Below are 15,836 nucleotides of genomic sequence, written 5' to 3'. Positions count from 1 at the left end.
ACACCAGGTTGCACAGGAAAGTGTCCAGGTGGGTTTGAACATCTCCAGAGATGGAGACTCCACACCCTCTCTGGGCAGCCTGTCCCAGGGCTCCAACACCCTCACAGTGGAGAAGTTTTTCCTTCAGTTTGTCTGGAACTTCTGTCTCTCCACAGTGGTGCTACAAGAGGGAGTGTGTGCCTTTCGGCACCCGGCCGGAGGGTGTGGATGGTGCCTGGGGAGCCTGGTCATCCTGGGGAGAGTGCAGCAGGACGTGTGGCGGAGGCGTATCGTCATCCATTCGCCATTGCGACAGCCCACGGTAGGTGTCCGTGTGCGTGGCCGTGTCAGCGTGGCCCTGCCTTGTCCTGGATGTGTGGCATCACTGTTTGGGTCAATGGGGAAGGGAGCAGCCAGGTGTCCCTGCAGTTCTGTGCTCAGTTCCTGGGAGGGTCTTGGCTCCTGCACACAAATCCCGTGTCCTGCTTTCACAGCAGCTTGGTGCTCTTGCTTTGGTGTTGGGTCTGCAGCCACAAACCCAAAGCCACTTGTATAACTTAGTCAGAATAGTTGAGGTTGGAAGGGACCTCTGAAGGTCATCTTATCCAACCCCCCTGCTCAAGCAGGGTCACCTAGAGCAGTCTACATAGGACCATGTCTAGATGGCTTTTGAATATCTCCCAGGGATGGAGGCAAAACAACCTCTCTAGGCAACTTGTTAAGTGCTCAGAAGTTGAGGAAGAAGCAGTGGGGCTTTCCTCAGAGTAAAGTTTGGAGTTTTAGTTTTGGTTTTGTATCTTAGTTGATGGCTTTTCACTTAAATATATTAATGTTTTCAAAGGGGGGGGCAGTGCTGTGCACTTGCAGCTGAGGATGAGAGGTCTGCTGGGGAACTGCCCTTCTGCAGTAGCCCCTCCAGGCAGGATCCGTCCTTGCAGCAGAACAGGGTTGGGAAAAGCCATGGTGATCCTGCAAACTTGGGGCAGCTGCCTGTCACAAACACAGCTCAGTGCCCTAAGCTGCTTCTCCCATCTCATTCCTGGTTTGACAGGCCCACGATCGGAGGAAAGTACTGCCTGGGAGAGCGGAAGCGGTACCGGTCCTGCAACACCGACGTGAGTCCTGCCAGGCGCGGGGAGAGGAGCAGCGCTGGGCTCACGGGGTTTGCTGGTGGGGCTGGCAGCTCTGTGTGGGGATGAGTCCTCTGTGCGTGGATGTGGGGTGTCATATGCAGCTGTGGGACCCACGGGAGGAGGAGGTGGCTGGGTGGGGGTGAACCACGCTGTGCTGGCAGCGATCCCATGATGGGGAGAGCCAAGCGGGATGGTGCACACCTGCACCGGCTGCGAGCTGGCTCAGAGGGTGGGTGGGCGGTACATACCTGAGGGGTTTTGGCATCAAGAAGGGACCTGAAAAGATAACAAGGCAAAGGAGGAGAGATCAGAGGCTTCCAGCACTGATATGACAGTGACTGCCTCTCACGTGCTGCAAGTGCAGGGCCTGGTCAGGTGAGAGCAGCTCATGAAACGTGGTGTAGCACCTTGCTCCCAGGTTACACCTCAAGGGGAGCAGAGAAACGACTGTGCTGCAGGGAAGTTCAATGAAGCTTTGGACCATGGTAGCTTTTAACATCCACAGGCTGGTGGTGAGGAAAATAGCTCCCCATTGCTTCCCCTGGGCTCTGCACTTTGCTTTTAAAAGATTGAATCATAGAATCGTTTGTTTGGAAAAGACCTTTGAGATCATCGGGTCCAACCGTCCCTCTCCACTACTAAACCAGATCTCTGAGCACCCCATCTACTCATCTCTTAAACACCTCCAGGGATGGTGACTCACCCACCTCCCTAGACAGCCCATTCCAATGCCTGAGAACCCTTTCAGTGAAGAAGTATTTCCTGATATCCAATCTGAACCTCCCCTGGTGCAACTTGAGGCCATTTCCTCTTGTTCTATCACCAGTTACCTGGGAGAAGAGACACACGCACCCACCTCACTACTACCTCCTTTCAGGTAGTTGTAGACAGCTCGCAAAAGCAAGTGTTGCACCCACAGACCGACCAGCTGAGGCCCAAAGGCTCATGCCATTAGTCTTCAGATAAGGTCTAGCTTTGCAGGAAGGATGCTCCTCCTGTCCAGTTGTCAGGGCTGGTGTCCATCTCCTTGAAGCGCTGGCGTTAGGTGCATCTGGGAGCCCCGTAGCAGCCCCTGCCCTCAGATGAGGCAGGCTGGTCCCACTCATGCTCTGATCACTGTTTGTGTGGCCACAGGACTGTCCACCCGGCTCCCAGGACTTCCGAGAGCTGCAGTGTGCTGAGTTTGACAACGTCCCCTTCCGAGGGAAGTACTACACCTGGAAAACGTACCGTGGAGGTGAGTGCTGGGACTGGGCTCAGCATCCCTGGGCTCAGGCAGAACTGGAGCGGGGCCGTGCTTTGCTCTCACTTATTCTCTGCATGGACAGGTCTCATGGTCCAAGTGGTCTGGTGGGCAATTAGTCACCATCTCCACTAGCCCAGGTCCCACAGGCTGCCCACCCTGCATTCCTGGGGTGTATTCCCTCCCCCTCATGTGACTGCAGATCCCTCCAGGCAGCTGTCCCATGACTGTCCTGCTGTGACTCCATCCTGAGTCACTTACCCCTGTGTCATTGCCCTTGAACTTCATTGCTGTGCCAGAAACCATTCCAGTAACATCAGAGCTGTTGAGCTTCTTTCCTCAAGTCTGTTTCCTTAACTGCTGAAGGAGCAAAGAGGAAGACAGACAAGAGAAGGGAGTTGTTAATGTGGTACCTGATGGGGAGGACAAGGCAACCCTCCCTGTGCAGGCAGGTAAAGCTTCCAGCTCCTGCATGGGTGGAAGGGATGTGAACTGGTTGGAGAAGAGGAGACTGAGGGGTGACCTCATTAATGTTTATAAATATGTAAAGGGCGAATGTCAGGAGGATGGAGCCAGGCTCTTCTCAGTGATGCCCAATGGTAGGACAAGGGGCAATGGGTGTGAGCTGGAACACAGGAGGTTCTGCTTCAGCTTGAGAAGAAACTTCTTTATGGTGAGGGTGACAGAGCCCTGGGACAGGCTGGCCAGGGAGGGTGTGGAGTCTCCTTCTCTGGAGACATTCAAACCCACCTGGACACCTTCCTGTGTGATCTCATTGAGGTTCCTGCTCTGGCAGGGGGGTTGGACTGGATGATCTTTTGAGGTACCTTCCAATCCCTGACATTCTGTGATTCTGTGATCCTCCAAAGAGCAGCGCTTCCTTCTTCCCAAGGTCAGTCCTCCTGTGTCCTGCAGAAGTGTCTAGTGAGGAGAGGAGGGCAGGAGGAGGCCTCTGTGGGCAGCAGTCTTTTTAATAATGAGAAAGAACAGCGCGTCTCCTTCATGTAGTTAATGAACTTGAGTGGGGAAATCCTTCGCAGCTGTGTAAATAAGCACCACCTCCCAGCGGGGCTCCTGCAGCTGGAGCAGATGTGCTGAGGCTGCAGGGGATGGATCAATAAAAACTTAATAAAATGACAAAGCAGTAAGTCCCACAGAGACCTAAATGAATGCCAAGGTGGGAGACAGCCCCGCAGGCTGGATCTGCCCTCGCTTAGACCTCTCTCTTCTCCAGATCTGGTGCAGTGGTTTGAGTCCAGGGGACAGTTGACCAGTTGAACATGGGCCCTTGAAATCTGACCCTGACACTGATTTTTTGCTTTGGCTTTCCAAAAAAGCCCCTTCCTCTCTCTTTGCTTCAGCTTCCTCTTCCATAAAATAAGGTGATGAACCCCGTCCCCTTCCCAGGGAGTGTTGGCACAATCGTGTCTTGAAGGCATCTGGGAGCTCCCTGGCTCATGTTGGCTGTGGGTAACAGTTGTGAGGAGCTGTGTGCTTTAGCAGTTATATTCTGTTTATTCAACATCAAAGGGTATCAGTATCATCCTCTGCAGTGGCCCTCAGGGAAACTGAGGCACGTTCACATGAGTAGAGAGGTGCTTGGAAACTGCAGCTCCTCAGCATGTTCTGGGAGCCAAGGCTCTGGCCATGAGAGCACCCATCTCCCAGCTCTCAAGACATCATGGGTGCTGACACCCTCCTGGGACCTGTCAGCAGGTGATTCCTGATGGGATTAGCAGGATTAGCTCTTCATGGCCTGGGCTGTCCACACTGGACCCTCAGATCAGTTGGGACCGTGGAGGTGGTAAGATGTCATCACTGTTCCTGGCCAACCACAGACTTCTTTGCCCAAGTCTGGGTGCTTGGAAAGGTTGGGGAGACCTGATTGCAACCATTCAATATATAAAGGGGGCTTATAAAAAAGATTGAGAGAGACTTTTCACCAGGGCCTGTAGTGAGAGGACAAGGGGCAACAGTCTTGAACTGAAAGAGGGGAGGTTTAGAGTGGACAAAAGGATGTGAAAGTGTACAATGTGGGGGGTGAGATGCTGGAACAAGGTGTCCAGAGAAGCTGTGGCTGCTCCTCCCTGGAAGTGTTCTCGGCCAGGTTGGATGAGGCTTTGAGCAACCTGGTCTAGTGGAAGGTGTCCCTGCTGCTGGCAGGAGGAGTTGGGGGAGATGGTCTTTGAAGGCCCTTTCCAACCCAAACCAGTCTGGGATTCTATGACTTCAGCCTCTTCACTTGCTTGTGGGATTTTGTGATACTCGGTGTCGTTTGGGTGTCAGAGGTACATGTGTGGGGGAGGTGGGGAGCATCCCTTGCACCTCCACCCTCTCCTCCATGTTGTAGATCTGTAGATCAGACCCCTGGGGAATGGCCCCCGTCACCTTCCCCTTGTTGCATGTGTTTTGCTCTCAGGACCCGTGTTTTCCCCTTGCAGCCCCTGTGCTAGCAGGGCCCCTCTACCCCAGCATCAGGGGGGCAGTGAGGGTTGGCCATCATCTCCCTCACTCCCTCCTGGGCTCTTCAGTGGTACCCAAAGAGCTCTGGGGTGGTGGGTGTCAGTCCCTCCCTCCTCACTGCTACAAGCAGACCCCCAGGATCCATCCTTGTTGATGAGCTTGTCCTCATTGTCCCCAGGCACTCTGCCCTCCAGCTGGTAGCGTATCTGCTCTTCAGGTTGCTTTTGGGCATATGTCCCCATTCTGGGAGCTGCTCACCACCTTCTTCAGAGCAGGAGCCTCTTCTCCTGCTCAGCTCAGCCGCTGCCTTTGGCGCTGCACCCTTGAGCCCCCCCTGTGCCGAAGGGTGCGGTGGTACCGGGGTGCCTCTGCCCTTTACCCATCAGACATCAGCCCCACGGTGGGTTGAGGAAATATCTCAGGTATGGAGCTCCCCACCCTGAAGACAAGGAGAACCTCACTGGCTTGGATAGTGGAGAGCAGTGATCCCACAGGGAATTTGGGAAGGGAAGGAGCTCAAAGCCTGACTCCAGCCGCCGGGTCAGTGGCAGGTTGAGGTCGGGTTTTGCACGAGGCCGGTACAGCGTGTTTTCCTGGCGCTGATTTATAACCATCCTGGAACCCAGACCCTGAGATCTCGAGACATGGAGAAGAGCTGAGCTCAGGCTTTCAGAGTTCAAGAGTCAGCAGATACCTCGTGGAATGCAGCTTTCATTGTTTGTTTATTTTGCTTTATTCGCTTCGTTATTCATTTTGCTCTTGGCGGATGGAAAAGCCAAGGGAGCAGCTCACGGGGTTGGGAGAGGGATGGGGAGGAGCAGGAGCTTGCAGAAAACAGGAGATTGCTCATCAGAAATTGTATAAAGAGCTTTAATTCCTCCATGGGACGGGGCAGGCAGGAGGAACAAAACATCCTCCGAGGCAACTGAAAATGTTCTATACTATTTTAATAGCCATATTCAATATTAAAAGGAATACCCACAGCAGATCTGCTGTTGTTCACCTTGGACTACTCAGCCCAAGGAGAAGGATGGGTGGCTCTGTGGGTCAACACATGGCTGGGGGGTTTGGCTCTTGGGGGTGCACAGCGTTTTTTGGCAGACCCTGTGCTCTTCAGGGTTGTGTGATCTTCTCTGCTGCTCGTTTCCCACTCAGTTAGTAACATTCACCTACTAAAATGGAGCCAGAGCTGGGAGCAAGGTGGAAACCAGCTCCCAGGGAACTGCAAGGTGACTGCAGTGGGTCTCTTGTAGCTGGAGACAAGGAAGGGAAGAGGAAGTACATGAGGAGAGCTCAGCAAACCCATCTGAGAGCCCTGAAAGGGAAACCCAAGTTTCTGACTATTTCCGGCTGCATCAAAAGAGAGGTGGGCAGCAGGGTGAGGGAGGGGATTGTCACCCTCTACTCTGCCCTTGTGAGGTCCCACCTGGAGTCCCCAGCACAAGAAAGATGTTGAGTTGTTGGAGCGGGTCCAGAGGAGAGCCAGGAAGATGATGAGAGGGCTGGAGCACCCCTCTAATGAAGAAAGGGTGAGGGAGCTGGGCTTGATTAGCTTGGAGAAGAGAAGGCTTCAGGGAGACCTCACTGCAGCCTTCCAGTACCTGAAGGGAGCTTAGAAACTGGAGGGAGAGTGACAGATAGTGATAGGACAAGGGAACGTGGTTTTAAATGAAGAGAGGGAAGATTTAGGTTGAATATTAGGAGGAAGTTTTTCACCCAGAGGGTGGTGAGACACTGGCCCAGGTTACCCAGAGAAGCTGTGGCTGCTCCTCCCTGGAAGTGTTGAAGGCCAGGTTGGATGGAGCCCTGGGCAACCTGATCTAGTGGTTGACAACCCTGTCCACAACAAAAATTATGATCATTGAAAATGATCATCAACTAGATGATCTTTAAGGTCCTTTCCAACCCAAACCATTCTATGATTCTATGATTTCTTAGCTCTGCTTCATTGCACGGTGTGCCCCGCACTCCAGTGACAGCAGGGGAGAGCGTGGTCTCAGAGAGCCACACGCTGGCAGGGACAGAGGGTCCCACACAGGTGATGGAGCACATGGCTGTGCTGCTTGGAGTGAGGCCACCAGCAGCAGAGATGCTCCCAAGCCAGCAAGCACTGGCCAAATCACAGACACACCTCAGGTAGGGCCAGCACAAGCCCCTCTCCCCAGCTGGTGGGACATGTGTGGGGTATGTGGTTGCTGGTTGGGTTTGATGGCACAGCCTCTCCAAACTGGGAGGTCCCACAGCCAGCGTAGGTCCCTTGTGACTTGTGTTTTCTTATCTTGCTGGTGATATTTTGCACCTGAGGTCTGGCTGGGCAGACCTGAGGTCTAGGCATGCCATGGGTAGATGGCTGTGAGTTTTTGGGGTCATGTCTGCACTGTCCCCTTTGGTGGCCCTGGAGCTCCCTCACCAGGCTGGGGAGAGCCTGGGGTGCTGCAGAGGGGCTTGGCTCTCCAGAAGGAGTGTTGATCAAGTGTCTTCTCTAGGGGTTTGCCCAGGCATCCTGCTCAACAGCATGCCTCCAAGCTGCTGAATTCCCCTCTCGTGTCTCCTCCTGTTCCTCCCTCTCCTGGCTTTGCTCTTTTTTTTTCCCCCAGCTGTGTTTGGGTGCTCCAGGCACATCTGGGCCACCCCTCCCGTCCATCTGGCCCTTTGATGTGCTGCATCAAGTTCCAAGTTCTGCAGATTTCAGTTCCTTAGGCGGTTCTTTGGCAAGGGGTGTTGGGAATTGGGTATTTTAGCTATAACTTGAGCACCCTTCCCCTTCGTCCTCATATTGCTGTCATCATCTTTGCTATGAAGGTCTCACTGTCCACCAGCTTTGAACAGAAAGAAATGGTTGCTCTGGCCTAGTAACTGATCTAGGAGCTGAAAAACTTGGTTGCTCTGGTCTAGTAGCTGAAAAACTTTGGATAAGTTGCTTAAGAGCTGCTGCCTCAGTTTCCCTGTCTGTAAAATGAGCACAAAGGTGTCAACAGCCCTTGTAACAAGGTACCAGGAGACCCAGGAGTGACCGACACCAAATAAGAACAAGTCAGTTTGTTTCCTTCCCCATCACGTACAGCCTTTGTTATCCAGCCTGGCTCTCCATGTCTTTACTCTCTTTCCTTGGTGGCATCATTTGAACCTCTGCTTCTCTCCCAGGAGGTGTGAAAGCCTGTTCCCTCAACTGCCTGGCCGAGGGTTTCAACTTCTACACAGAACGAGCCGCAGCCGTGGTGGACGGGACACCGTGCCGGCAGGACTCCAATGACATCTGTGTCAATGGGGAGTGCAAGGTGCTGCCAGGGTCTGGGACAAGCTTGGGATGGGGAGACAAGGACAGACCCCCCGGCAGCGATGCCCACGTGGACCTGGGCACCCGGGTCCACTCTGGGAGCAGGAGCACATCCACCTCCGGGCTTGTGCCATCCGCTCTCCGTTGGTGCCACATTGTGTTAGTCATGGGGCTGATGTAGCCCCAGGAACTTGATATTTCCCTTGAATTGGGATCTGGAGGGCTACTCTGCCCTGGTGAGGCCACATCTGAAATATTGTGTCCAGTTCTGGGCCCCACAGTTCAGGAAGGACAGGGAACTGCTGGAGAGAGTCCAGCACAGAGCCACCAAGATGATGAAGGGAGTGGAGCATCTCCCTGCTGAGGAAAGGCTGAGGGAGCTGGGGCTCTTTAGCTTGGAGAAGAGGAGACTGAGGGGTGACCTCATTAATGTTTATAAATATGTAAAGGGTGAATGTCAGGAGGATGGAGCCAGGCTCTTCTCAGTGATGCCCAATGGTAGGACAAGGGGCAGTGGGTGTGAGCTGGAACACAGGAGGTTCTGCTTCAACTTGAGAAGAAACTTCTTTCCAGTGAGGGTGACGGAGCCCTGGGACAGGCTGCCCAGGGAGGGTGTGGAGTCTCCTTCTCTGGAGACATTCAAAACCCGCCTGGACGCCTTCCTGTGTGATCTCATTGAGGTTCCTGCTCTGGCAGGGGGGTTGGACTGGATGATCTTTCGAGGTCCCTTCCAATCCCCAACATTCTGTGATTCTGTGATGCTGTGTGAGTGGTGAATGTTCCCCAGCAGACAGGCTCCCTCTGCAGCTCTGTCTGCCTCCCTTCCTGTATCTCTGGGATCTTTTTTTTGTCTCTGTGGGGCTGAAAACGTGTGATACAAAAGGTAGATGGCACCACAGGTAGCCACAGCCGTGCTGGTGACCCACTTGCTGACCCATGTGCTGTGGTAGTGTGGCAGACCTGGAGGCTTCACATGGGCTTGCTGCCGTGATGCTGGTGCTGCAGGGATACAGGTCTCCTTGGGCTCAACACAGGCACCCTCACCTCTGCCTTATCCCACGCTCACAGGATTTCTGCCTGTGCCCACCCCCAGCCTCAGAGAGAGACCCCCCCCAGGGGCTGTCCCCGCAGAGAGGTGGGAGAAAGATGGGGCTGGGCAGAGGTGACATTGCTGAGCACTGCCTGGTGTACGGTGCGATAGAGGGGAGTGAGGTGGAGCACTGGGATGGGCTCCCTTGGGTGCTACAGGTCAGGTGTGGGGAGGACAAGGTCCCACCAGGACAGCTAATTCCCTGCTGCTTCTTCCTCCAGCATGTGGGCTGTGACCGTGTCCTGGGCTCCGACTCAAAGGAAGACAAATGTCGTGTGTGTGGAGGAGATGGCAGCTCCTGTGAGACCATTGAGGGCATCTTCAACCAGTCCCTGCCAGAGGGAGGTAGGGAGGAAGTGACCTGGCAAGTGCAGCCAGTGTCGCCCACCCTCGAGTCCCTCCTCGACCTCACCCACTCCTGGAGACACACAGGACAGGCAGGGACATATCCCAAAAAAACACCCCAAAGGGTGGGACCAGGCTGCAAGCAGGGAGCAAACTGCTCCTGGTCACCAACCGAGCTGTGCCCCAGCCACCGCTGGCACCCACGTCCCTGACACAGAGCACCAAGCTCCTTCCCTCCTCCCCAGCTCAGCTGCCCTCAAGCCAGGCTGTGGAGATGCTCATGGAGATCCCAGCTCCACAGGACCTCCCTGGCATGGCCAGTCCCATGGCAAGAGCCCACGCTGCGAAGCAAGGAAGCCACTGTCCTGGTGGCCATAGTGCTTCGTCCATTTAATGGCAGTGGGTGGCTGAAGGAACATCTCTGCACTGCCAGCACCTCGTGGAGTGTTCACCCAGGGGTAACAGGGTGGCACCCAGGGCAGGGTTGGCTCCAGGTTTGGAGGATGAACGTCACTGCTCACTGGCCCTGGGTTATCTCACAGGTTACGAGGAGGTGATCCAGATTCCCAAGGGCTCCGTCCACATTGACATCCGAGAGCTGAACCTCTCCATCAACTACCTAGGTGAGATGGGGCTGGGGGATACCAAAATCCCAGCCAGACACCCCTTGCTCTGCCATTTCCCTGCAGTTAACAGGGTGTGGGAAAGGCTCAGCAAAGAAAACCTCCCACTGCAGCAGAGTATGGGCTGGGGGTCCCAGCTTGGGGTCACAGGCAGAGGAAGGCAACAGGGTCTGCTGCCAGGGCAGTGTGTCCGTATCGGTGTGACCCACACAGCCTCTGTATTACGATGGTGCTGCCTCTGTCCTGCACTCCCTGTTCAGCAGCATCACCCTGAGCAAACCCCACACCCCACCATTCCTGGGGCTGTCTGTGGCACCTTGGCCTTCCCCCCTCCACCAGCGTGTTGGGCTGGGGATTAAAAATAGACCTGCTCATGTTATCCTTGGTCTTCTTTCTTGTGTTGAAGCCCCCAACACAAGAAAGACATGGACCAGTTAGAACGAGTCCAGAGGAGGCCACGAGGATGATGCGAGGGCTGGAGCAGCTCTGCTGTGAGGACAGGCTGAGAGAGTTGGGGCTGTTCAGCCTGGAGAAGAGAAGGCTCCAGGGAGACCTTCTAGTGGCCTCCCAGTACCTGAAGGGGCTCCAGGAAGGCTGGGGAGGGACTTTGGCCAAGGGCAGGGAGTGACAGAACAAGGGGTGATGGCTTGAAACTGGCAGAGGGGAGATGGAGATGAGATGTGAGGAAGAAATTCTTTGGTGTGAGGGTGGTGAGACAGTGTCCCAGGTTGGCCAGAGAAGCTGTGGCTGCTCCTCCCTGGAAGTGTTCTCGGCCAGGTTGGATGAGGCTTTGAGCAACCTGGTCTAGTGGAAGGTGTCCCTGCTGCTGGCAGGGGGGTTGGGACTGGATGAGCTTTAAGGTCCCTCCCAGCCCAAACCAGTCTGGGATTCTGTGATTCATTTTCCAGCTCACTTTTACAACGGGCTGGTTTCTTTACCCATGTCTTCTCTCTCTGTCCTCCAAGCCATGGGCAGTGCTCACGGAGGGGTGGGCAGAGGTGCTCACTGCTGGCTGGCTGCCTCCACAGTGGCTTTTCAGGAGCAGGAGCCTGCCCAGATGCCAGCACTGGTGGAAGGTCTCAGCAGGGCTCTCCTGGGAGCATCCCTCCAGGCCAGCTCTCTTTGCTGGGTTTGGAGATGCTGACACCCCTCCCTGCCTGGCCCATGTACACTGGGGACACCTCGTGTCCATCCAGACTGGGTTTCTGTGCACTGGAGGCACAACCCAAGCTTGTATCACTTATCTGCCACCAGTCTGTCCCAGTCCAGGATCTGTCCCTGCATCCCAGTGGGTGTGGAGGAAGCATCGATACGAAGCATCCTCCTCACCCCACTCCAGAGCATCACGGCAATGAGGTCGTTGCCAGCAGCGAGGGCAGGAGCGACACAGAGCTGGGTGCCAGCGTGGTGTTGGTGGCAGAGGGAAGCAGGGAGAGCGTGGGAATGTGGGAATGAGCGAGCTGATCCCCCTCTAGTGACTCGCTTGGGCAAGCACAGCCAAGCTCCTGGGGACCAGCATCCTCCAGTAGCCCCAAGCAGCCAAGAACCAGTTTGCACAGCTTGGATTTGAGTCTGATTTCACGGTCACAGCTTGTCACACTGCCAAGTGTCCCCATCACCAGCCCGAGGCAGCTGGCTGAGCTTCTCACAGCTTCATCCCTCTGCAGTGAGGTGGTGGACAGGATGAGACAGGACAATGGGTACATCAGTCCCACCTCTGCGAGTGACTTTCTGTGTCACCCTGACCCAGGCTTTATTTTCCCCACTTATTCCCACCCTGTAGAAGGAGGCTGGTGACATTGACCTTCCATTGTAGCATTGCTCTGAGCCTGGCAGGTGAGAAGCACCCAGCCAAATCTGGATTCAGGTGTGTTGAGTCTTTCCAACCCTTGCTCCCCTGTCCTTGCAGCGCTGAGAGGGGAGAGCGGCGAGTATTACATCAATGGGAAGCTCTCCATCGACCCTCCGCGCCGCTTTGACATCGCAGGCACAACGTTCCACTACAGGAGATCCCCAGAGGAACCTGAATCCCTGGAGGCCTTGGGACCCACCAACATCACCCTCTTTGTCATGGTTGGTAACATGGTTCCTTCATACCCACTGGGCTGGGCTAAATAGACCTTCATGTGACTACGTGGGTTTGGAGCTAATCAACCCCTGTCCTTGCTGTCCGGTGGCACAGAGATCAGTGGTAAATTGGGCTAAATTCTCATGTTTCCACCTCTAATCTGCCAAGCTTTGGAACAATTCAATCTTTAAGTGCATGGGAGTTGGTTCTCTGATCGTGTCACCTTCATGGCTGCTCCACTGTCATCACTGGTGGCTGCCATGTCAATGCTGGAAGGAACTGGAAAGGGAAGGGCGGGGGAAAGATTTCAGCTGCTCTGGATTTTAAAGAGCACAATGAGGTTGTGGGACACCATCCAGATGGTCACAACCATGTTGGATTTTGGTAGCACTGACACCTCGATGGTGCCTTTCTCTGCAGGTCCTTGTGCGGACAGAGCTGCAGGGGATCCGCTACAAGTTCAACGCACCCATTGGCAGGGACACCTCGAACCAGTATTCCTGGCACTACACCCCGTGGACCAAATGCTCAGTGCTGTGTGCAGGGGGTGAGGTTTGACCCCATGTTGGCTGGGGAGGGGGACACACACATGTCTGCACCCCTGTGACACCCACACACTGTATCTGGGCCACATGAGACGGCGCACGGATGTTCACATCGGCTTTGCTCTCAAGGAGCTCCCAGGTTTCTACATATTCCCACCTTGTTCTCAGCCACACACAAGCTGGTGACAGTGTGACCGAGCATCAGGGCAGACAACCTGGGTGCTGTTCTTCAGCTGGACCACAGGTGTAGGTGGCAGAGGTGATGGAAGGTGGCATGATGTGCTTGACATTAATTTACTTGTGCACTCCAGGACAGGGTGGCTGATGGCAACAGCTCCTCTGGCATTTAGATCTACATGTCTGTGAACTAAAACCCCTCTGATGCTTCCCCTGAATCCCTTGGGGATTGTCCCATGGGGTTGGACACAAAGGTTTGTGCCACATCTCATGGCTCTGGAGAACCTGTCCACCAGTGACTGAGCTGGTATTCAGAAGAAGAGAGAGGCAGTTCCAAAAGCAAAGCTTAATAATGTTCCCAGTTTAAAGCTGAGGGCCCTGACCTGGTCTTGTGTGCTAAGCTTTGACAAAGTGTTGTCCCCTGTCCCCTCTTGTTCCAGCTATTCCTCCCAGTGCTGCCCAGAAAGTGACACAAGACCAAGGTTAGAACAGGTTTCTTTGAGCACCAGATCCTTGGAACGCTTTGATCCTCCATCCTCTGCAAATTCTGCCAGGTCTTGCCCTGGTTGATGAGCCTTCACCTCATCCATTTTTTCCTGGAGGTGTTAGAGGCAGAGGAGGTCTTGCTTATGAACAGAGAAGTAGGTTCAGGCTTGATGAGGTGCAGAGACAAGTGGTTGTTCTGTCCCATTGCCCACGTGGGAGCAGATCTGTGGGCTCGTACCTGCAGCCTGGCTCTGTGTGAGCTTCAGGGCCTTCTTCTCTTTCCCACTTGCTTCTTTTTCTCGGCAGGCAGCCAGATCCAATCTGTGATATGCAAGAAACTCTCTGATGGCTCCACTGTCTTCAACCATTTCTGTAGCCCTGAAACCAAAATGCCAGAGCGGCAGAGGCCGTGCAACACCGAACCGTGTCCCCCGGCGTGAGTATTGTAGCTTGGAGCAGATGGAGGGAGCGTGGGTGGAAAAGCCAGTGTGGAGGAGGGTGAAATCCCCCCGTGTCTGCCATTCCCAGGTCAGAGTCCCCACCACAGTACCCAGAGGTGACACTACCTGGCTGGAGCAGCTCTGTCTGGGAAGGGAGGGTTGGTTTCTCCTCTGGACCCCATCATGAGCGCAGTACAGGGTGCAACATCCACAGCCAAAGTGTGTAGAATCATCAGATCCCAGACTGGTTGGGGTTGGAAGGGACCTTAAAGCTCATCCAGTTCCAACCCCCCTGCCAGCAGCAGGGACACCTTCCACTAGACCAGGTTGCTCAAAGCCTCATCCAACCTGGCCTTCAACACTTCCATCACTACAGGGAAGGGGCAGTGGCCACGCCAGGAGCAGAAACTTGTCTCTGTCAGAGTGCTCTGGGCACAAGGCTACACCATGCCTTGCACAGCGAGAGGAACATGGTGTGTTGGCTGAGGATGGTCTCTGTAGTGTGACCTCCTCCCTGTGCTGCTGTGTGACCTGCAGAAAGGAGCCCTCCCCAGCTGGTCCTTTGATGCAGGGCAGATCCTCAGTGCAGTCCCTCAGAAGATGTCCCAGCCTCTCCCTGGCTGGCCCTGGCCCTTCTCGAAGGGGAAAGGGAGATGTGGAGGAACTCTATGGTTCAACCACAGCTGCCTGGGAGGCTGTGGCCAGAGTAGGAATAGGGATGTGTTGCAGGAGTATGGGGACAAGCATGGACCACCGTGCCCCTCGCAAGCTTTGCTGTTTTGCTTGTCTCCAGCTGGGTGATTGGGAACTGGTCTGAATGCAGCCGAAGTTGCAACGAAGGTGTCCGCACACGCAACGTCTTCTGCAAGCGTAAGATCTCTGCTACTGAGGAGAAGACCTTGGATGATGCTTCTTGCACCCATCCACGGCCAAAGATGCTTGAGCCTTGCAATAACCAGACGTGCCCTCCAGAGTGGGTTGCCCTGGACTGGTCTGAGGTACGTGCTTAACATCAGCCCTCACCTCACTGATGGTCCTCACTGGTCCTTACAAGGAGAGTGTCAATGTTGTGGTTTAACCCCAGCTGGCAACTAAGCACCACACAGCTGCTCGCTCACTGCCCTCACAGTGGGATGGGGGAGAGAATCGGAAGGGTCCAAGTGAGAAAACTCCTGGTTTGAGATAAAGGCAACTGAATAGGTGAAGTGAAAGCCATGCATGGCAACAAAGCAAAAGAAGGAGCTGGTCCCCTCGGCAGGTGGGAAAGCCGAGCTCCATTGTGTGTGACAGGTACTTGGGAAGACAAACCACCATAACTCCAAACATCCCCTCACTTCCTTCTTCTTCCCAAGCTTTTATTGCTGACTGTGGTGTCATATGGTGTGGAATATCCCTGTGGTCAGTTGGGGTCAGCTGTCCTGGCTGTGTCCCCTCCAAACTGCTTGTGCAGCCCCAGCCTACTCGCTGGTGGGGTGGGGTGAGAAGTAGAAAAGGCCTTGACTGTGTGAGCCCTGCTCAGCAATAACATCAGCATCCCTGGATTATCAACGCTGTTCTCAGCACAAATCCAAAGCACGGCCCCATACCAGCTGCTGTGGAAAAAATTTACTCTATCCCAGTCAAAACCAGCACAGTCACTAGGCCAGAGCATCGGTAGTGGCTGCTGGCCATGGAGAGCGTGATGTGTAAAATCCCAGTAGGACCAGGGAAGTTCTCTCACCCCTGCACTGGGCACTGGTGAGGCTGCACCTTGAGTGCTGGGTTCAGAGTTGGGCCCCTGACTCCAAGAAAGACATGGAGGTGCTGGAGCCTGTCCAGAGAAGGGCAACAGAGCTGGGGAAGGGTCTGGAGCAAAAGTGTGATGAGTTCATGGCTGAGGGAACTGGGGTTGTTGAGCCTGGAGAAAAGGAGGCTGAGGGGAGACCTTGTGGCTCTGTGCAAGTCCCTTGGAGGAGGGTGGAGAGAGG

At 54.7% G+C, this 15,836-nt stretch overlaps 1 protein-coding gene across 1 annotated transcript in view; it reads left to right on the top strand.

Annotated features, from left to right (window-relative positions):
• Positions 1–15,836, top strand: part of LOC104522689 (A disintegrin and metalloproteinase with thrombospondin motifs 10) — a gene marked incomplete at both ends in the record, with an annotated part of 25,369 nt that overhangs the window by 8,143 nt on the left and 1,390 nt on the right. The window contains 10 exons of the mRNA XM_010165054.1: positions 156–301; positions 1,031–1,094; positions 2,247–2,349; positions 7,963–8,096; positions 9,407–9,530; positions 10,073–10,153; positions 12,063–12,226; positions 12,642–12,768; positions 13,736–13,865; positions 14,663–14,867. Of these exons, the coding sequence (XP_010163356.1) occupies positions 156–301; positions 1,031–1,094; positions 2,247–2,349; positions 7,963–8,096; positions 9,407–9,530; positions 10,073–10,153; positions 12,063–12,226; positions 12,642–12,768; positions 13,736–13,865; positions 14,663–14,867 (1,278 nt within the window). The remainder of the gene's footprint in view (positions 1–155; positions 302–1,030; positions 1,095–2,246; positions 2,350–7,962; positions 8,097–9,406; positions 9,531–10,072; positions 10,154–12,062; positions 12,227–12,641; positions 12,769–13,735; positions 13,866–14,662; positions 14,868–15,836) is intronic.

Source organism: Antrostomus carolinensis, unplaced genomic scaffold (genome assembly GCF_000700745.2).
Source record: "Antrostomus carolinensis isolate BGI_N321 unplaced genomic scaffold, ASM70074v2 scaffold21823, whole genome shotgun sequence".
In the NCBI taxonomy this organism is placed as follows: Eukaryota; Metazoa; Chordata; class Aves; order Caprimulgiformes; family Caprimulgidae; genus Antrostomus; species Antrostomus carolinensis.
The sequence above is the reverse complement of the archived record's forward strand: the minus strand, read 5'-3'. Positions and strand labels throughout refer to the sequence as shown.